We start from the raw sequence: 22,278 nt of genomic DNA, 5'->3' as shown, positions 1-22,278 counted from the left end.
ATAAAATATGTTGTACCTTTGAGGAAAATAAATCTTATCTTATCTTATCTTATCTTATCTTATACTGATTCCTGGTACAACAAAGTACAATTTTAAAAGCAACTCTATAATCAAATCCTAAAGTTGTAAGTATGTCCATACATTATTCTGTATCAAGCAGTTTTTCAACAATTTTACTTACAATTTTGCTTCGATTCTTATACATTTATATTCTGATTATTCAGTTCTGACACTATACAAGTGTTAATGACCGTTTGTCCTACCGTTTCAGTGCTTCGCTTTTATGGATGTTGTCATTCTTGTTATTTATACGAAATTCTCATTCAGATTCCTAGAAATATCCGGGCAGGGAGGCGATATTGGGCTGTTTATTCCACTAGTCCCCAAAGTTTTATAATAATATTTACTATTCATTGGCTTAACAACCTTTGGAACTTTTATAGAATTTTGATTGGTTGATTCATTTAGTTGAGTGTCCAGAAGTTAAATCCCATTATTGTAATCTACAGAAGGGTTAATTTTGATTATCATCATTGGGGATGTACATAAATTCATCGGCCATTGTCATATCCCTTTAGTACCCTGGAAATATAACAATTTTTTATGGCCCCCCATAAAATGTAATATAACATGATAATAAGTAAGATAAGATAGAAATAATGAGTAAAAAACTTTTTACGTTTTTCACTTACACACGGAGAATAAAAGTGGAGGAAAGTAAAGGATATCCAAGCTTTTTTTGTTGGGGGGGTGGGTATTGGGGGGAATTATGTTTTTTTAGGTTTGAGAGGGTAACCTAAAGTTTTTGAGCTAATTAATTCTTTATGATTTAACTTCATGATTTAATTTCGAGGGGGTTAAAATGAGGGGTATCAAAGTTTGAGGGGTGTAAAACAACTTTACCCCGCCCCCCTTGGATGTCTAATTGGGGATTTAATACTTTAATACTTTTGCACGCGTATCATATGAATAAGAAGTATAAATTATTTTTACCAGTAGAAAATTTTAGGGCAAAATTATTTAATCTGGTTATCTAATCTATTCATCCTTTTCTAACTTCATTTTTTTGCATTATGTTTTATGTATTAAGCTACCACCAAAATATGGGTCACAATCCCCATGACATACCCTTGAATCAAAATGGCTACATATAATATAGTAAATTACATTTTAAAATCTTACAAATGGCTAGAAATCTTGAGAGATAAGACAATGGAAAATAAATAAAATGTGATTGTACAACCAATTTACAGTCCATTGGGTATTTGGGTATCAGGACATTTTACAGCCCAAAGCTCCCTCGCTCCATGCTGAACGTACCAAGAATAATTGTAGAGTATCTTTGCTTTAAAAAACTATGAATGCAGAACAATAAAATTTATTTAACAATAAAAATATCATAACAAAAATTATTCTATTTCTAATTGCAAAGCTACTCTTTAAATCTAAATGTCTGACTGTCAGTTCGTTTTTACGTCGGTCCGTTTTAATTGCGAAGCTGCTCCATAATTGGAAATGTTCTCCGTCTGTTACAATATTCAAGATTGACGGCTGAAATTTTCAATGAAGATTACATGTAAACATCATAGATGGATTCTTTAAAAAAACTGCCACACTAATCGCTTAGTGGGGCAAAATTGTTTTCGTGAAAAATCCTCCAAAATCACATAAAAAAATCTACAAAAATTAAATAAACTCTTATGTTCATAATCCTACTATGATTTTGTTTAATTTTTGTAGATTTTTAATGTGATTTTGGTGGATTTTTTACGTAAACAATTTGGCCCCACTAAGCGATTAGTGGAGCAAATTTTTTTAAGAATCCACCTCAGCATTCAGTGTATAATTTTATTAGTACGTCGGTATAGTATAAAAGACATAAACGTCAATATTTCGTAATTCTTCAATTTTCCATTTTTATATGACAATTGAATGTCTGCATTATAACTAACTTTGTCGGTTTCTTCAAAATAATTTTTTTGTTGATTATTTACCAAAATAAAAATATAAATAATATGCGATTTTACAAATAAATCACCCATTTAAAATCTGTACAAACTTAAAAAGAAATACATACAACTAAAACATAAAATTTAATATCACTTTTAACAATCACATTATTTTAATAGTATCGGCTTGCGGCTGTTTTACAGCCGTGCTAATTGTAGACTGGGAATGTGTCTGTTTAGGCAGCATAGTGTAGGCTAGGGCAACTGCAATGTTCAGTTCCAAACTGGTCAGCTTAAAGATTTGCTGCCGGTCTGTGCTTCCTGAAAAATATATGGATGTAGAATATACGTGATACTATGACAGGGAAATTTTTTTTTGTCAATATAGGTTGCTTACATAGAACTAGCTTATTGGTCAGTTCGTTTATCCAGTAGAAGGGGCGGGAATGATTTTAATCTTTGGATAATGAAAATCTTGTGTAAGATTAATGTAAGATCAAAGTAGTAATATATATTTATATTATTGCGATTGATTAAAAGATATTTAAGGATTGTCTATTATATATTTTTTAGTATTTTTTATGCCACATATACAATGAAGCCTTGATTTAAGACCCGTTAATGAAAGATATAAACTAACTAAAAATAAATTTCTTAGGTCATCCGGTTTGAAATAAGTAGGATGTTTCAAACATGCAAAATTTATGACAAGAGCTATACGTTGCAGACGTGCGTACAAAATACCCCAAATAAGGAAAAAGCTTCAAAGTAAAAAAGTGGTTTCGCTCATGTCGAATATTGATAACAAAACTTATTTCACCTATAACCAAAATAGGATAATTTTAGTAATTGGGGGAATGTACACATCAATCTATTTCTCATTGCCTGATCCCTAAAGGTGATTCCTGTGACGTTTTTACCTGATTTGACCATCAGAAGTGCCAGAACAGTCAGGATATTCAGAGGAATGCGAAACAGATTTACTACAGTTGACCTAAAAATACACAACAATTTTAGTGATTTGCCAGCTTATACTAACAACGAAATTGTGTTGGAAAAAAATCACGAAATCTATACGTGATTTTTAGATGTCGTTGGGGGTCAACACATAGTAGAATTTACGACCTTTACATCTGCCCCTCAAAAATTATTTTAAATAGATTTATTTCACTCGTTGGTTATACCTTATTCCTGGTTATAGGCTTGTGGAAGAAATATAAATATATATCTATAATACAAAGTAGCTTGATGTATGTCCGCCTGTCTGTCCGTTTGTCTGTCCGTCTGTTTGTCCCTTAAGATCTCGGTAACCACTGAACCGATCGGATTCTACTCTTCAGGGTATATACCTATTAGTCCTGTGGTGGTTTTAAGCTATTTTCTTGGGGGTGGGACACTCCCAACCCCCCCAAAAATAAAAAAATCTCCCCCCCCCCATTTTTTAAAGGAATTTGCTGAACATTTCCTTGGTCCTTTACGAATTTTGCCTTAATTTTTTTTTTAATTACCTCTTGGGGCAAAGCCCCTAGAGGCTACGAAGACGCTAGTAAATAAATATTTTATCATAGAAAACTTTTTGAACACCATAAACTTTATAATACAATCTAGCGTAAGCCCCTAAAGGCCTCTTGGTCCCATAAGGGAAGGGCATGAGAAGGGTTAATTCTTAACTTTACATTTAAGCTTTAAAAACAGATAGTTAAAGAAATTTAAGGGGATGGGCAGTTTCAAATTTGTCTGAAAATTATATTGGTAACTTGGTAGCCATTGGGGTTAGGCAACTTGAACCCTGGAACACCCACCCACCCCCCCCCCTTATTTGCAAAACTTATAAAACTTGCAAATTTAGAATTCTAAATAGTTTCTTTTCATTTCGGAAAACCATAGATGTGCCATCTGTGAATTTGCGAAGACTTGAAATTAAAAATGTCCTTTGAATACAATTCTCAAAAATTCATGATTTTTGTTAATTAGTACACGTGATTAAGGATCTATCTTATTCAATAAACGTTTAAAAAACTTTTATTCCGGGTTTCAGTAGCGCAGCAAATGTATAACTAAGGTCTTTGCATAATTTAACAACGCAAAACCATGAGACTAAGTGAATTCGCATTTTATCATAGGAAAGGTTTTTTTTGTGAGTACTATTTCTAATCACTTTTATTTAAGAGTTAAAATACAGATACCTATATTATTATATTGTTAAGTAAAAAATAAAAAAGAGCTAAAGTTTGCTAAACACCAGGTTGTTCAAATTTAAATTCTTTAAAACTATCAACATTCTCATTATATACCTAATAGAAAATCGCCACTTTCTTCTTTTTTTATATTGACAGTGTCGTAAGCATTTTCATTCTGAGCAGTCTCTTCTTTAATAGAAAGAGGTTCATTATCAGAATTGTCTTCTACCTTGATTTCTTCTTTTACATTTATGAAATCAGGAGCTAAATAATTATTAGTAAGTTTTTCATTAGGAGTGAGAGGATCATTATCCTGAGTTTCTTCTTCTTTGATTTCTTCTTTTATATCTTCACCACAATCAGCAAAGTCATCAATATTTCTACTGTCTTTTGTTGCAATTTTGTGTGTTTTCATATGCCTGTTCTTACCACTTGGTTGTGAGAATGATTTTCCGCATATATCACATGTAAATGGCTTCTCTCCAGTATGTGATCTCATATGAGAATTTTTATGACCTGAGCGTGAAAATGTTTTTCCACAAATATCACATGAATATGGTTTCTCTCCCGTATGTGTTCTCATATGTATTAATTTATCACTAGACTTTGAAAATGAAGTATTACATATTTCACAAGAATATGGCTTCTCACCAGTATGTGTTCTCATATGAACATCTTTATAATCTAATCGGGAAAATGATTTACTACATATTTCACATGAATAAGGTTTAACTCCAGTATGTGCTTTCATATGCATATCTTTATTGCCTAACTGTGCGAATGTTTTACCACATATTTCACATGAATATGGCTTCTCGCCAGTATGTGTTCTCATATGTGTATTTAAATCACTTGGCTTAGAGAATGATTTATCACAGAGTGTACATGAATATGGTTTCTTATGTGTTTTCATGTGTCTGTTACAGATTTCAGAAGTACTGAAAAATTTGCCACAAATGTGACAAGGATGCTTCTTCTCATCAGTATCCATTATTCTTTGCTGTTCTGGAGTTGTAAATATTTGATAATGATACAATGTTCTTTAGTCATAAATCTAAAATAAATATAATGCTTATCATATCATGCATTTGTACTTTTAAGACTAAGAATAGACATGTTTCAATTGTCCTAATGATATAAGTTAACAGTAATTAGATAGAAAATTTGTACTTTTAACTAGATACCTGATGATTATTAGGTACCCAGATAAATTTATAATTTTAAAGGTAGGAAGGATGAGACACTTGTTTTAACCAAACCACAGCTCAAAGAAAATCAATCAAAAAAGTGTTAAAGTACTGAAATTTGGAATATCAATTGCTGAAATGAAATACAATTTGGAAATGTAGAGAAACAGTAGCTGAACAGCCACTGCCACCAAAAATCACCGTATTCTTATTTGCTTTCTTTTTGGCAAATTGGACGGCTTTGAACCATATAAAACAAACTTTTTGTTATATTTTAACTTGACACTTTTAAAAAAATTATCAATTGATTCAAATCATCTAATTTTTTCATTAATCTAGAAATTTGTTTAAAATTAAAAGAGGCACCATGCCAAATTGGAAATATTTGTAAAAAATTTTAGTTTGTGTTTTTAAAAGATAAATTTATTTTAAAAATATTTTTTTATCGCATTGTTTTACAAGACTTTTAAAATCACTGATACATTTTTGGCACAACTCAAAAATCGCCTCATAATAGTTAATTATCATTCAACTATTTTCATTGTTAACCCTGGTTTTTTTTGTATTCTACAATATGTTCAAAGAAAAATAGGGAAATATGTACGTGGGGAAATAAATATATCAATTAACTAAGATATACCTTATCAACTGAATTTTAAAATTTTATTTGATATCAATCCTCAGTCCTCTAATTCTTTATTTCATTTTAATTTATACATCTGAAAAAAATATACTTAGATTTTAAAAAGTACTAATGATGAAGATCATAGATATAATTTTAACATAAGGGGATTTTTAAGTACTTAAACATATTTTATACTTTTAACATTTTTACCTAAGTCACAAGCAGAATTTTATGATTTGACCTGACAAATTTTACAAAGTAGGTTTGGTCTGTCCAATTGCAAAGATTCGAACTGTTTGCACCATTATGACACTATAAACATACCTGTTTCTATTAGTTTATTTATGACAATTGTAACTTTAATGACAAGTGTTCCATTTATGACAAAATATACTTTTGTTAATAAATATATATTTAATACAAATATGTTTTATGACAAGTGTACTATTTAGACAAAGGTACCTTTTATGACAAATATCTTTTATAACAAGTGTACTTTTATGACAAATAAGCCATTAATTAAGAGAAATGTTTTAATAAAAAAAGAGTGCTATTATGACAAAAATTACTGTGCTGCATTATATTTTTTATGACAAGTGTACATTTTATGATAAATATACCTTTCCAAAAAACATTATTATAATTAATATGCCTTATGACAAGTATACCATTTATGACAAATATACCATTAAGAGAAATGTTTTAATAACAATCGAGTGTTATTAGAACAAAAACTACTGTGCTGCATTATCAGCGAGGGTTGTAAATTCACTATATCAAAGTTAGAAAATATTACATATATCCAATAGTTTTTAATTAAATACTGATACTTTGTCATAAGGAAAAAGGATAAGAGGATGAATACTCACCCCTTTTTCATGGTAAAACACTACTTCCCCATCCCTAAATTTAGAAGCAGACGAAAATCAAAAACCGCCCAGGGCTTTTTGTAAGTCAATCATAAATAATAATGTGAATAAAAAGAAAAGCGATAATTAGCAAACAGCCGTGGGCGGTCAGAATCAGCTGAATGTTCATTATGAAAAAAATTTCCCCCTTTTTAGAAATAGAAGGATTCATCTTTCATGAACAAATTTTTTTAAATAAAAATAAAATTCTATGTAATTTTTAATTAAAACATTAAAACGAAAATATTTAATCTAATATTCTTGCCCTAAATATGGAAATAGTAAAAAGTAAAAAAAATATTTTTTTTAATAATTTTTAATACTCCCATTTGAAAAGTAGTGGAATAGCAATAAATTTTAGCGCGGCAACAGCGCTGAGTAGGCCTCTAGGCCCACTGCCTAATTTCGTCTTCTAGTTGCTTCGATTCCTCTCTTTTATTTTTTTCTCTATGTACTTTGTCTACAAATTTCATATTTTCAAGGTTGAAAAGTTCCAATGATTATTTTTAATAATTTTCTTAAATCGGCATTTATCTACCTAATTTAAATTTAAAAATAAAATTAAAAATTAGATCTAAAAATATCATTTTCTGTTATGTTATTAGACAAGTTTTTATTAATATGCAAATAAATATAATAATCTATAACAAAATATTTTTGTTTGGCTTCCGAATGAGCAAATGCCACTTAATTTATTTTATTTAAAATGTCGTCGTTTTATGAGAAAAAAATGGACTATTTCTTTGGGGACAATTCTCCCCGTAAATATATATATAAAGTAAACAATATATTTTTTTATGTTATAATGTAAAAATATTGTAAATAATATAAAAAAACAAATAAAAAGATAGTTTATGCATATTTTGAGGATTTTCATAACTAATTTAGCAAAAAACGCGTATTTAATAAGGAAGGGAATTTTTCATGGAATAATTGTGAAACAACGACGACATTTTCAAGAAATATTTCTGTGCGGCATCTGTACTTTGTTTGTAAACATCTTAAATTATAAATTATCTTTAATTCTAACCATTTTCTACTTATATTCTAACAGATTTTATATATTTCTAAATTTACTATCTAAGTACTGTCGAAATTATTTACATCTTTTTTTTCTAAGACTAAAAACTGCCGTGCCAATGAAATATTTGTATTTAAAGCTACAAATTTATATTTTAGCCGGTGAAACATTCTTTAATATTATTTGTGTTACTTATTATAATATGTGTGTAATGAAACTCACATTTGTGGCATTAAATTTAATTCCTTATTAATTTACAGGTTTATACATTTAACTTTCATTTAGAACACATTATGTTCAAAAATCTGTGTCAAAATCATATACACTGCGGCCCTGCAGCGTAGTGTAGTGTATCTTTTGTAAACAACTTTAGTCAATGCGATATTTTGCCCAAATCCCGACAAAATTTATCATTTTAGTAGGTGTTAAAAACATCATATCTTTAGTCTTATTTAAGATAAATTAAAAAATTTTTTTGCATAAATAATTTAATCATGGCCTCATTTATTGTTTTTATAAAAAAAAATTAATATTTAATCTTTTTTAAGGCAATTGGAAGTCCTTAAATATAAGGTATTTTTGAGCGGTTACTATTAGCCCAAAAATAGTGCTACCATTACACGCAGAAAAACGCGGCAACAAGACATGCTTAATAATGAGTGTGCAAAATTTTATTAGATTTTATCCGTGGGAAGTTCACCCCATCTCACCCCGTATGAGGCATACATTTTTCTTACCGTTTCGGTTTTTCCCCCCTGGCGGCTTGGGGGTGGGCAATATTTTTAAAATTTAAACCAAATGTTTAAGACATTTTTAAGACCTTTCCAAAACATATTTTAGATTTCTTGTAACTTAAGTATTACTTGCACTTCAAATTTTCAAATTTTTGAGCAATGTGTCTGAATTTCTCCCTCCCTGCGTTGAGTAAAACAATACGATTTTTTTATCAAAAATTTACATATCTTGGTAAAAAACAGTAGAATTGATGAAATAAATTATATTTTATAATTTTCCTATTAAAATACATGCAATCCCATTTCGAAAAAGGAAAAAATTAAGTCATAACTCCTAAAAATAAAAAAGTTATGACAGTTTCAACTGTTAAGGTCAAGATTTTTAAGCCAAAGATACGCTAGGGCCACTGTGTATAATGATTTGAGAAATTTTTAAGCTTAGCTAGATAACAAAATATTGTATATACTCTATAAGGTTTTATATATAACATTCCATAATTATTCCCCACCTATCCCCCAATCCCTTACGGGAGGGGGAATTAAATTTGAGGTGGGAAATAATATTTATTAGGGCCTTGTAAGGAAAATAGAAAAGGCGCAGCTATTAAACTTTGGCATGAATCTATTAAGAATAGATAAGAGTCATCAGTAAATCTTATTATCTTCAATTTACGCAATGTTAAAGCGATGTTCCTTATCTGTTGGAATCTTCTTTAGATTGTAACTTCCTAAAAATTAAATCTGTACTTTTCTTATTAAAATTATGATACTTGGTAAGAAAAAAGGAAACAAAGAAACTTGAAATTGGAAACATTTATGGAAATCAAAGAAATTATACCTGTTGATAATCAACATCTATGTATGTGAATATATAAATAACATTTATATAACACTTGAAGGAACTGTAATACAAGGTATAAAATTATTTTAATCTATCAATTTTATTTCCCGTTTTAAGAATTAATTATATAAATCAAAATGTAATATATAGATTTTATTGGTATAAAAAAAATAATAATAGATGATCATGAAACGTAAAGACACAGTTTGAAATTTTAAAACCATCTCTGACATATACTAAATTTAATTTTAGATAAATGAAAATAGATAATGGAAGAGGGTTGTAATTGTAGCTGATGATTGCCTATCAAATTGAAAATAAGGTAAGTATGTCAGATATTTCCATCAGAGTATTTTTATTGTAATAAGTTACATTATTATGCTTTAGATCGCATATTCATGACTCTAATAAAATAAAGTTATAATAAGTTTTGTTTATACATAAATTTACCTGTCCCCTATATACAGCAATTTCCCTTCCCCACCATTAATGTTTTTTTTTCCTCCCAAAAAATACTAAGAATGGTCGTCTTTAGTAGGTACCTACTTAATATTCCATTATATAATATAATATACCAAAGACACCTTTATATTTGTATAACATAAAAATATTTATCATGAGCTTGTATTAAATATTAATATATAGGTACCTACCAACGATGTCTAAGGGATAGAAAAAGAGGTGAATTCCCTACCAAAAGTTTTTAAAAAATACATTAGATTTAAAATACTCCATAAAAATTTCCATCCCTATAAATTATTTGAGGTCTTGATTACACAGTTTTTTCATGTTATTTTCATACAAGATTAAGAAGCATATAAATAAACACTTTCTCATTATTAAAAAATTACAGATTGAATCCAAATTTATAATAGTTTTATTTTAGATTTTTCTTACTGTTATCTACTCGTGAGAAACAACCAACAAAATGCATGAAACTTACTAAGAATGGAAAGTGAAGGAAAACAACATTCTTGTGAAATATGTGGGAAGTCATTTTCGCGGCCTAATCATCTATATACACATAAGAGAACCCATACCGGTGAGAAGCCATATTCATGTGAGGTGTGTGGTAAATCCTTTACCACTTCAAGTCAGAAAATTAGACATTTGAGGACACATACTGGAGAAAAACCATATTCTTGTGAAACTTGTGGTAAATCATTCTCTGAGAAAGGAAAAAGAGATGGACATATGAGGATACATAATGGAGACAAACCATTTTCATGTGAAATATGCGGTGAGACATTCATGCAGTTTAGTAAAAAAGAAAAACATACTAAAATCCATACTAGGAAAACCAATATTAATAAAAGTGATAGAAATAATAAGGCCACAACTAATATTTCTCAAGTAATGATAGGAAATGATGAATTCGACCTTAGTTGTGTTAAAGTCGAAATCAAAGAGGAAGAATATGATATTGATTCTGCATCAGATATAGAGGATTCTGAACATTTCAATATAAAAGAAGGAACTAGCAGAAGCAATAAAATGTGAAGTTTTTACATTGTTTCAAAAATAATCATTCTGATTTCTGTAACTCTATGCAATTGATTCTTTTATGATATTTTTTTTATTTACATTAATATAAATCAAATTAACAGTGTTTTTAAAGATAAGGAATTATTTCTTTAAAACTTTCAAAGCAAATTTTTAAACTTTGTATAGATTGTTTTATATTTTGTTATCATGATTGTTCTAATATTACCTATTAATGTACTGATGTTTATGATTTATATGATGAGCTGTATTTTAAAAAAAATCATAATTCTAGATCTCGTACCCGATATTGCCTAACCTTTTCTGGTCTAAAGTATCAATAAACAAAAAAAAACTATGAGCCCCTCTTAAATTTATTTATTTCGAAATAAGGATGATTTTCTTGGGAGGACTAGGCACTTGAAGGAAAACCGCCAATAAACATAAATATTACTTGAATTAAACATAGATTCTTAATGTCATTTGAACCTACATTTAATCTTTAATACTTTGTTCTGATATCAAAGATGTAGATTCAAAATTATTGTTTTATTATACTATTAAATAATCTACATATTTCTCATGTTGCATTATTTTTTTCAGAAAATCCAAACAAAATGCAATGATAGAAATGGAAAAAAGAATTGATTGTAGCCTGAAATTAAAATAATTAACAAATTACCTACCTAATCAAGATAATTGAGGTGAGTTGTAGTTTTTTTTCGTTTCATTTTATAGACAGTTTTCCACGGATGGTAAAATTAAAATTAATTTGTCTCTGGTTTGTTAATTGTTTGCCCTGTTTAGCTGAAGGCCGCAGTTAATTAACCAGGGATTAATTCTTAAATTTTAATCTATTTTTATGGGAAAATTGTCTATAATACATTACAATAAATGATGTGGCTCGGAACCCGATTTACCCAGCAGAAATTTATCGGATTCGAAGCAACACTTAACTCTTAACAGTTGCATTCCTTTCCGGACCTTAATCGGTTGGGGGGGGGGTTAAAAAGGGTTACTGATTTCCATGACATTGTCTTGTGTAATAAGCATAAATTCCGTAAGGTTGTATTAGTTATTTCTTATAGAATACATAGGTACCTACTAAATTATTTGTCCTAAATCTGTTTTGTTTTGGCCTGTTAAATGAAACCCATAAAAAAATGTTATAATAATAACTTCTCAATCATAATCTTTATTGAATATTTGAGTGTGTAATTAAACTCACATCTGAGTCATTAAGCATAAATTTAATGATGATGATAGGTTAAACATTTCTTCAGTTGAATACTATTTAAATCTTTGCAAAATTCAATTTTGGAGATATTACGATGGATAAAACGCTAAGCTTTGATAGAAACATGTTGAATGCGCATTATAAATAAATAATAAAGAAAATATTTCCGTCTTCTTTAATTTTTTTTTGTAAATATTTATATTATTTTCAGATTTGGGACTGACGCCGTTGCAGGAATATCTAATATATTTCAAAAACAAAACTTCAACGCATCCTAATGGATACTAAAATAAAGAAACATTCTTGTCAGATTTGTGGAAAATCTTTTGCAACTTCTCAAAATAAAGAAAGTCATATGAGAACCCATACCGGGGAGAAACCATATTCATGTGAAATTTGTGAAAAGGCATTTTCACAATATAGTAGTCTTAATGCTCATATGAAAATACATAAAGGTGAAAAACAATTTTCATGCGATGTTTGTGGTAAACAATTCACTTTAGCTGGTAATAAAGATATTCATATGAGAATACATACCGGAGAGAAACCTTATTCTTGTAATGTATGTAGTAAATCATTTACTACATCTCAAAGTAGAGACATTCACTTAAGAACACATACAGGAGAGAAACCATATTCATGTGACCAATGCGGTAAATCGTTCTCACGATCAGAAGATAAAGTGATACACATGAGAACACATACTGGAGAAAAACCATATTCATGTGAAATATGCAGTAAATCATTTTCTTCATCAAAACAGAAGAAAATTCATACAAGAACACACACAGGAGAGAAGCCTTATTCTTGCGATGTATGTGGTAAATCATTCGCAGTGAAAGGTAATAGAGATACTCATATGGAAATACATACTGTAGAGAAACCGTATTCATGTGAATTATGTGATCAGACATTTTTTAATGAAGGCAGTAAAGAAAAACATATGAAAGCACATAATAGAGAAAAATCATTTACATGTGACATCTGTGGTAGATTGTTTGCACAGAAAGTTGACAGGGAATATCATATGAGAACACACACAGGTGAAAAACCTTATTCATGTAACTTGTGTGAAAAATCTTTTTCAAAGTCTAGCAATCTCACTAGACATATGAGAACACATACGGGAGAGAAACCATATTCATGTGATCAATGTGACAAGTCATTCTCTGAATCAAGAAATAGGGACCGACATTTGAAAACACACCAACCTAAAGATTCTTCTCGGATTACTGTTTATGTAGAAGATATAAAAGAAGAAATTACAGATGAAGAAACTGTGGATAATGATCTTCTTGCTATTAAAGATGAACCTGTTTACAATGATGAAGCTGCTGATATTATGAATATGAAAGTAAAAACAATAAAAGAGGAAGACACTCATGGCAATGATCTTCTCTCTATTAAAGAAGAGTCTGCTCAGAATGATAACATATTTGAGACAATCAATATTAAAGAAGAAGAAACTCGTGACAATCTCATTAATAATGAAATTATAAGAGATGACAATTAGAGTAAATAAACAGTGAAGTAGGAAAAAATGATTTAAAAATTTTTTCAACCAAATGATTGTTTTCTAAGAGTTGTGATTAACTTATCAATATATTTTAAAGAACCTTAAACTTAAGATTCTTGTGAACCTTGTGGGGAACTTTGATTTCTTTGTATTTGGACCTAAGAAATAATGTAATAGGACAAGACACTTTTTTTTATAGCCACTAGGGCCAACTCAAGCTCCACGATTAAGTACATTATGACTTGACACGCTGTCCCATGGGAGCTACTCATTATTACCTCACCCTCGCCGAGTATGGCAGGTGTCCCGAATTAAGTCACCCAAATGAATGAATAAGAATTTTTGTAACATTAATTTAATCATTAGGTTCATGTTTATCAGTTTAAGTTGGTATTTTAAAAGGAGGGAGAGGGCGTGGGGGTGCCGAATGACAAACAGTCTACATATTGTACTAGAATTTGGTAGTTAAGCCTAATCCAAAAGAAATTACATCTAAATTCGATAAAGAAAAATAATTTTACTTAAAGTTAAGTGCGTGTAAAAATATATTTTTAGGATTATTTTTGCCTATAATCATGTAGAAAAAGATTTTGTATGTTGTTCAACATTTCCTTCTATTTCTTTAATCATTGTCCAATTGTTTAATTTTTTTTTATTAATGTCCATACTTCATCCTACATTTTCAGATCCATAAAATGGAATTGAATACCTATTATCTGGGTTAAACAATAACTGTCTGTAGCTGAGGCCGATCAAGAAGATTCAAGGTTATTGTTTTAGTTAAATAGTTCATAGCTTTCAAATAATTCATCAAAAATGTTATACTTTCTCGACATATAATATTTATGCGAAATGACAGATATCATGCCAAGGGCTTAATGACCGTTAAGACAATGATTGGATAGAAAATATTGATAATTAAAAAGGGAGGGGGGAGGGGAATGTGGTGACTCGTGCCACGGCATACCAGCAATTTTATTTTGGGTGCTACTCCCTTAGTTTTAGAAATAATTGGGTAAAATCTTTTTGGTTGTGTCACTTATTACCCAAAGTTTTCTCGCCGAATCAGGCAATTTGGAATCATTTGAGACCATGTTATTTTTTTTCAAAAAATTTTCCCCTTACAAGCAAATGCTCGTTTATCAAGGTATATCTTAAATTCTATGCTTCTCTTGTATTTTTGAAGATATTGAAACAAAATCTTTATAGGTTGATCAGTAAAAATATTTTGATAAAAAACGGCGTCAGTATCGCCTCCACCGCCGTTTTCCGCCGCCGACAAAAAAAATTTTATTACATTTCTCGCCGAATTAGGCAATTTGGAATCCTTTGAGACCATGTTATTTTTTTCGTCGGCGGAAAACGGCGGGAGCGGCGGTACCGCCACCTTTTTTTAAAAGATACCAAAACTTGGGGTAATTAGTGACACAACCAAAAAGATTTTACCCAATTATCTCTAAAACTAAGTGAGAAGCACCCAAAATAAAATTGTTGGTATGTCGTGGCACGAGTCACCACATTCCCCCCCCCCCCCTTTTTATTGACACGTAAATACAACATATATTTTTCATGTTATTTTCTTTCAGCATTAATAAGCAATAGTTGTATATCTGACATAATTTTAATTTTAGATTCTTCATTATTTTCTGCTGAAGAGAAACCAACAATTAACACACTAACCAACTGATAATGGATAACAAAGAAAAAAAACATTCTTGCGAGATATGTGGGAAGTCATTTTCACGGCCTAATCATCTCTATACACATATGAGAACACATACTGGTGAGAAGCCATATTCATGTGATATGTGTGGTAAATGTTTCGCACAGTCTAGTGACAGAGATAGACACTTCAGAACACACACTGGTGAAAAACCATTTTCATGCGAAATTTGTGGTAAATCATTTTCGCTTTCTCATCACAAAGATAGACACATGAGAACACATACTGGAGAGAATCCATATTCATGTGAAGTATGTGGCAAGTCATTTACTACATCTAGAATTAGAGATAAACATTTGATAACGCATCAACCTGAAGATGAAGAAGATATTACAGAAGAAGAAACGATGGTTAATGACCTCCTTATTATTAAAGAAGAACCTTTTTATAATGATGAAGGGGAGACTTCCTAGAATGACAACGCTTATGAGACTACTTAAAAATTTAATATGTTATATGACCATTAGGAATGAAATTTTTTAGTTTAATTTTGTATTTTGTAAATGACTTTTTATTCCGTGTCTAAATTTATGAGTTCAAAGATTAAAATTATACTAAGTAGTTAAAACGTTTTCAAACTTAATAGATAAAATAAACAGTAATATATATTTTTCTTATGTTTTCATCTTAAAACTAAGCTTTATTAGGTAACTTTTATTGGAAAAAAAATATTAGGTATTTTGTGGGATTAGATATTTTTTTGCAAGATTTTTTTCTTTTTTTTTAACTAGAATTAATAATTGAGAGGTGGGTGTAGACTCCCCTCATATGAAGTTTCTCTAAAGGGCCTCTAGGGGCAAAGTTGCTTTTATATACCTAATAAAGCAGCTCATTTAAATATAGAAATTTTAAAAGTACATATTTATTTTATTTTTTATTGAAATTTACCTATACAGTTTTATTTTATATGTATACCCTTCTTTATATTATCATTTTTCAATCTATTTTCAGAAAGAGTAAAGCAAAAATGGAGAGAGGGGGTGGAGGATTGTTCATGAAGCTAGCACCAGAACTACTACTGGTGTTCCTAAACTATTTGTACGTCCATGATATTGCAAAACTTCGCTGTGTCTCCAAATGGTTAGTCATTTATAATGTCATCTTTATTTATGTAGGCATTTGATTTATTTTTTCTGAAATCTCTTCAACATATTATTTAAGTACCTACCTAAAATCTAAATATGTTAATTTAAAATTCTACAAAATCTTGGTATAACTTACAATTAAGATTATTTATTATTAAAATTCAAGTCTTAATTCATTGTTCCAATTTCATTTTTTTTTCCTTTTAGCACATTAATTCAATCTTTTAAATAGGTTTGATGAAAGAATCTGTTCCTTAATGCCATCAAAGTTCAGAAGGTTTAAAATAAAATATTATATAACAAATATGAAGTAAGTATACCTAGTACGTTGAAACTATTCAATTTAAAAAAAAATAACGATAAAATATTAACAAAAATACCCAAATACCCATAAAGTTTAGTCTTTTAGTCATTTTATCAACATGTAAACCACTTGGTTTTGTTAGTGATCTTATCCTTATATAAAAGTAACACAATATCTGTCTATTGATTGATTAATTAGCAATAATTTCCTAGGGTTTGGACTTAAATATCATTGAAAAGTTTTAAATCATTTTAATTTTTCAGGACAGACTATGAATCTATTTTGAGAGCCATGAAGAAACCTAATGGCCATCTCAACATGTTGGATTTAACTTTTTATTTTCATTATGATGTCATGAAAATTATAGTTGATAACTTCAAGAATAACATCAATGCATTAGATTTGCTTTGTAACGATTTGAATTCAGAAGATGAATCATATTTGCTCCATGAAAATTTAAGACTTAGATTTCTGGAGAAATTAACAGTTGGGGCTGAAAACAAGATTGTTTTGAACCTACTGAAAAAACATGCAGAACAATTAACTTATCTGAATTTGTATTGTAGTCATTTTGAACTTTACCTTCAAAATTTTCCCAAATTTGACAGATTGGAGACACTAGTTGTTGATCAAATAAGTTACAATACTTTGGCTTCCCTGCTTTCTTCATGTTCTGAATCCCTGTCTAAACTAAAGATAAAGGATATGTATGAGGAAGAACACCTGGAAGCTCCTCAAGTACCAAAGCTAAAACTACAATCATTAGCTCTTTGTGATGGTGGAGTGGGAGAAACTGAAAAATCTCTGTTTTCAAATAGTAGGCAAGTAAGTAAGTAAGTAAGTAAGCTTTGAAAACTATCAATTTAACATGTTGAACACATACTTTACTAAAGTCAAGTATCTTAAATTTAAACATGATATATGGTGTAAATATGAAATTGAGGATTTGATTTCTACCCTAGCCTTTCAATTGGAAACTCTGATTTTAGTAGATGTTGCAGATTTGAGTCTTCCAAATGAACTTCCAATGATGAAAAATGCATGGATTAAGAATTGTGATACTGTGCCCAATCTCTTAAAAAGAACTCCATCCCTGCAGTGCCTAGTGCTAGAGGATTTTTCTGGCTCTCATTTGAATGGCATAGCAAAAATGCCCAAATTAACAGATATCTACCTGTTAACATTTGATTATCATGGAAACTCATTTGTTGAGAATTCCATATCAGAGTTATTTGTCAGCATTGCGGATACCTTGGAATTTTTGGTTATAGTTCATCCTTTTAGCGATATTAAATGCAAGAGTATGGATAGAATATCAGTAGAGCTGAAGAAAGTTCACACCCTCATTGTTTTACACGAAAATCCATTGGCTAGTGACACAGAGATTTTCAAATCATTATGCCCTAATGCTCACATTATGACAACAGAAAGTGGCAAAGAATATGTAATTGAGGCTCTAAAATCAAGATTGAAATATCTCAAAGCTGACACCATCTTTTCTGATCATTTATATGATCTTTCATATTTATTTAGATGTTTTAGCTAGAAGATTAGATCCATGGCCAATGAACAACTTTTATAATTTTTATACATTTCAGATTATAACAATGAAATAAAGTGTAAGTTCAGAAGAGTTCAAATTTTCAAACAGCTGATTTTGTAGGTAGGAAATTTACTTGTAATGGCAGTAATATTCGCGGCTAGATTAAAAACAAATAAATACCACTGTCACCCAAAGTTTTAATTGATTACCTAGGTAATTGGATTCATTTAAGTTTTGTGTTTGGAACTCTACACTATTAACTCTATTGCTGCGTTTAGTGGTCGAATTGTACTATAAATACATAAACACATCCTATTGGTTCAGTTTTTGTACAGCAATGAATTTATAGATTAAACAGCATGACCCATAAACAAGTATTTTTTTTATGGTTTTCAGCCCTTTTTTAATGTATCATTAACAGTAGCATATTTTCTTGATTTCAATAACATTTTACACCAGAAAAAGAAAAAAAATTTACTTTCAAGTATGTATCCATGGAGATTTTAAAGGACAAAGTTTCTTAAAGGCTCTTGAGAAAAAGATTCTTTTTTGTTTTTCATAATTTTTATTGATATGCAATGGCTTTCTGCTAAATGAAGAATAATATACAAAAAATATAAATTTTTAAAGGCAAAAAATACTACTGAATGAACTGATTATTTGCAAATTTCGGGTTGTCTTTTTTTACTCTTATTAATCAAAAGGATTAATCATAACAGTTACTCCGCCACCTTTTTGACATGTCAATCATTTGGAAAGTGATTTTTATATGTATTGCCTTTTAGAATAAAAAATCATTATGTCGAAATTTTATTTTGTTGGTATCTTTTTTGTAATTCAAATTAGTACCTAAGTATTATTGAACAAAATCAATTTTTTTCTTCTCTATATTTATAATCATTTATTACCTAGTTGTTTTATCTGAAACATTTTTGCCTAATAAGTAAGTTTTTCAAAATATCATCAACCTGATTCATGTTATTGATTTATTTTTAGGTTTGCAACTGAATTATTAAATATATTTCAATATCACAACATAAGAAATATTGTATAATGGATACTGAAGAGAAAAAGTATTCTTGTCAAATTTGTGACAAATCATTCGCTAATTCTCAAAATAGGAACATTCACATGAGAATACATACGGGAGAGAAACCATATTCATGTGATATATGTGATAAATCATTCACAACTTCTCAAAATAAAAACGTTCACATGAGAAAACATACTGGAGATAAGCCATACTCATGTGATGAATGTGGTCAATCATTCACAGAAAAAGGAAGCAAAAATAAACACATGAAATTACATACTGGCGAGAAACCCCACTCATGTGACCAATGTGGTAAAATGTTTTTACGGTTATCCGATAGAGATAATCATTTAAGAACACATTCAGGAGAGAAACCATATTCATGTGAAATATGTGGTAAATCATTCGCTAATCCCAGCTATAGAAATCTACATATGAAAGGACATACTGGAGAGAAACCATATTCATGTGTAGTTTGTGGAAATTGTTTTTCAGGGTCAAGTAATCTCACTAGACATATGAGAACACATACAGGAGAGAATCCTTATTCATGTGAAGTATGTGGTAAGTCATTCACTACATCCAGTAACAAAAATAGACACTTATTAACACATCAACCTCAAGACTCTTCTCATTATACTGAAAATGAAGAAGAAGAAACTGTAGATAATGACCTCCTTACTATTAAAGAAGAACCTATTTATAAAGAAGAAACTTCCAAAGCTGCTAATATCATGGAAATGAAAGTAGAAATAATAAAAGAAGAAGAGGCACTTATTGATGATCCTCTCTCTATTAAAGAGGAGCCTGCTCAGAATGACAACACACATGAGACTAACAATATAAAAGAAGAAGAATTTCATGACCATCTTGATAATGAAATTAACAATGATGATAATCAATTGTAAATTAATCACAATTATTTGTAATTATTGATAAAATATTGAGTGGCACATGAATTTCATTTAAAATTAAGTTTTAAAAGCAAAGCTTTTCTTTAGTTAGGGACAGTCCGTCCGTCCATTGTAACGGTTAGCACTTATTGTTCTTGTTACATTTAACATTCTTGGGTTTATAAAAAATAAGAAGATTTTGCAAAGTGCATAATTATGTGTCACAAAAAATGGTAAAAAGTGTTTTTTCATTCTTGTTTGTAATCAAAAAAATATTCATAGATAAAATGCTTCAATTTTGTTTAACATAGATGTCTTTTTCTTTTTAATAGCAAACCAATATTTTTTATTTAAACAATCTGCATTTTAAAACAAAAATATATTTTCTAAAATATTGTGTTCATTATTAATTTTTCAGATAAATAAAATGAAATGAAATATTATCTGAGTGAAATAATAACTGTAGCTGAGGCTGATTGAAAAGATTTCAGGTAACTATCTTAATCAACACGTAGCCCATCCATTCGTCATCTGGGGGGTGATAGTTTCGAATCTCAGCTTTACACTGCGTCATGAATAATGACGTTAAAAATGGTTCTAACTGCTGCTTTGTCAGGTGCACGTTAATAGTTAGAGTAGGGTAAACTCCTTGTCCCAAAATAGGTTCAACTCATTACTATGTACAATTGAGACTTCCAGACAAAGGTATTGCAAACAAAGATTTGGTTGGCTGATGGGTGTTGCTTAACATAAAAAAAACCCGGTGTTTGGACAGAAAAGGAAAGATTTGGCTCCCCTTAATTATCTTGGGTAGTTAGGCCTGACGTTAGAGTGTCATGTGGTAATAGAAGAGTCACACAAGATTGATTAATGAGATTCTATACAAGATGTGAAAAAAAATTTACTACTTTATGTTTTTCAGATTGATGACTGACGCCACTGTAGGAATTGTAAACCAGCAAAGAATCATGAATACTGATGAGATGAAGAATTTTTGTCAGATTTGTGGAAAATCATTTTCCACTTCTCAATATAGAGATATTCATATGAGAATACACACAGGGGAGAAGCCATATTCATGTGATTTATGTGGAAAGTCATTCTTATATTCTGGTGATAAAAAACGACATATGAGAATACACACGGGAGAAAAAACATATTCATGTGAAATATGTGGTAAATCATTTTCACAGTCCGGTAATAAAGTGTCTCATATGAGAACTCATACTGGTGAGAAACCATATTCATGCACTCTATGTGAGAAAACATTCTCTGATCCCAGCAGTAGAAATAGGCACATTAGAACACATACCGGTGACAAACCATATTCATGTCAAATATGTGGTAAATCATTCTCAGATTTGGGTAACAAAAATAGACACATAAGGAGAACACACAAGGTAGAAATTGAAACAAAGGACAGTGAACATATTGCTGCCTTTATTGATTGTAGAGAAGATAAAAAAGAAGTAAATAATGAAGAGGAAACACATGAAGATGTTAATGATTATGAATCTCCTAATATCATGAATGTGAAAGTAGAAATTATAGAGGAAGAAGACACTCTTGATAATGATTCTCTGTCTATTAAAGAGGAGCCTGCTCAGAATGATTTTGATCATGATACTGTCACTGTAAAATTAGAAGAAACTGGTGATTATCTCTCTGATAATTAGAATTGATAATTATTAATTATTTTACTTTAAAGAATGTTTTAGTTTATACTTTTCTACTTAAATAATTCTTGAACTAAAATTGGTATGTTTTTAAACTAAGTGCATAATAATAATCCATTTTTTCATATAAATCAGGATCTTAGTATTGTACCACATTAGGACATTATGTAGATACTTGTGTTAATACTTCAACTTAAAGATATTATAATGAAATATTTTCAACTTTGTAAATAGTATTCAATATTTTATTATTATACCAAATTATTAACTAGTTGAAATACTTTTGTACAGTGAAGAAGTGAATTTTTGATAATATCTATATTTTTCTAAAATGCCACTGT

General features: G+C 29.7%; 3 protein-coding genes across 7 annotated transcripts; 2 read left to right on the top strand and 1 right to left on the bottom strand.

Annotated features, from left to right (window-relative positions):
• Nucleotides 1-1,362: 1,362 nt before the first annotated feature.
• On the bottom strand, nucleotides 1,363-6,037 carry LOC145333815 (uncharacterized). Of its 5 annotated transcripts, none has more exons than XM_080179055.1 (5): nucleotides 5,957-6,037; nucleotides 4,244-5,183; nucleotides 2,870-2,943; nucleotides 1,772-2,270; nucleotides 1,363-1,622 (listed from the first exon to the last, which is right to left on the bottom strand). In XM_080179055.1, the coding sequence occupies exons 2-3, from the start codon at nucleotides 5,118-5,120 to the stop codon at nucleotides 2,933-2,935; spliced, it is 888 nt and encodes a 295-aa protein (XP_080035181.1). In that variant the 5' UTR covers nucleotides 5,121-5,183; nucleotides 5,957-6,037; the 3' UTR covers nucleotides 1,363-1,622; nucleotides 1,772-2,270; nucleotides 2,870-2,932. The 5 variants fall into 5 exon arrangements, with proteins under 5 accessions (XP_080035181.1, XP_080035180.1, XP_080035183.1 ...); XM_080179054.1 differs by having other exon boundaries at nucleotides 1,828-2,270; XM_080179057.1 differs by having other exon boundaries at nucleotides 1,363-1,607; nucleotides 1,828-2,270.
• A 3,620-nt stretch (nucleotides 6,038-9,657) lies between these two features.
• On the top strand, nucleotides 9,658-18,391 carry LOC145334473 (uncharacterized). The gene is made up of 6 exons (XM_080179937.1): nucleotides 9,658-9,767; nucleotides 10,332-10,941; nucleotides 12,411-14,447; nucleotides 15,312-16,483; nucleotides 16,721-16,798; nucleotides 17,056-18,391. The coding sequence occupies exons 2-3, from the start codon at nucleotides 10,394-10,396 to the stop codon at nucleotides 13,675-13,677; spliced, it is 1,815 nt and encodes a 604-aa protein (XP_080036063.1). The 5' UTR covers nucleotides 9,658-9,767; nucleotides 10,332-10,393; the 3' UTR covers nucleotides 13,678-14,447; nucleotides 15,312-16,483; nucleotides 16,721-16,798; nucleotides 17,056-18,391.
• Nucleotides 18,392-20,677: 2,286 nt separating this feature from the next.
• LOC145334443 (uncharacterized) lies at nucleotides 20,678-22,250 on the top strand. Its single transcript, XM_080179906.1, has 2 exons — nucleotides 20,678-20,752; nucleotides 21,184-22,250. Exon 2 carries the CDS (start codon nucleotides 21,188-21,190, stop codon nucleotides 21,935-21,937), a length of 750 nt encoding a protein of 249 aa, XP_080036032.1. The 5' UTR covers nucleotides 20,678-20,752; nucleotides 21,184-21,187; the 3' UTR covers nucleotides 21,938-22,250.
• Nucleotides 22,251-22,278: the final 28 nt, after the last annotated feature.

The sequence above is a fragment of the Acartia tonsa genome, chromosome 12 (assembly GCF_053477335.1).
Source record: "Acartia tonsa isolate MP-2025a chromosome 12, ASM5347733v1, whole genome shotgun sequence".
Classification (NCBI taxonomy): domain Eukaryota; kingdom Metazoa; phylum Arthropoda; class Copepoda; order Calanoida; family Acartiidae; genus Acartia; species Acartia tonsa.
Note: the sequence above shows the minus strand (reverse complement) of the source record. Positions and strands in the feature narration are given on the sequence as shown.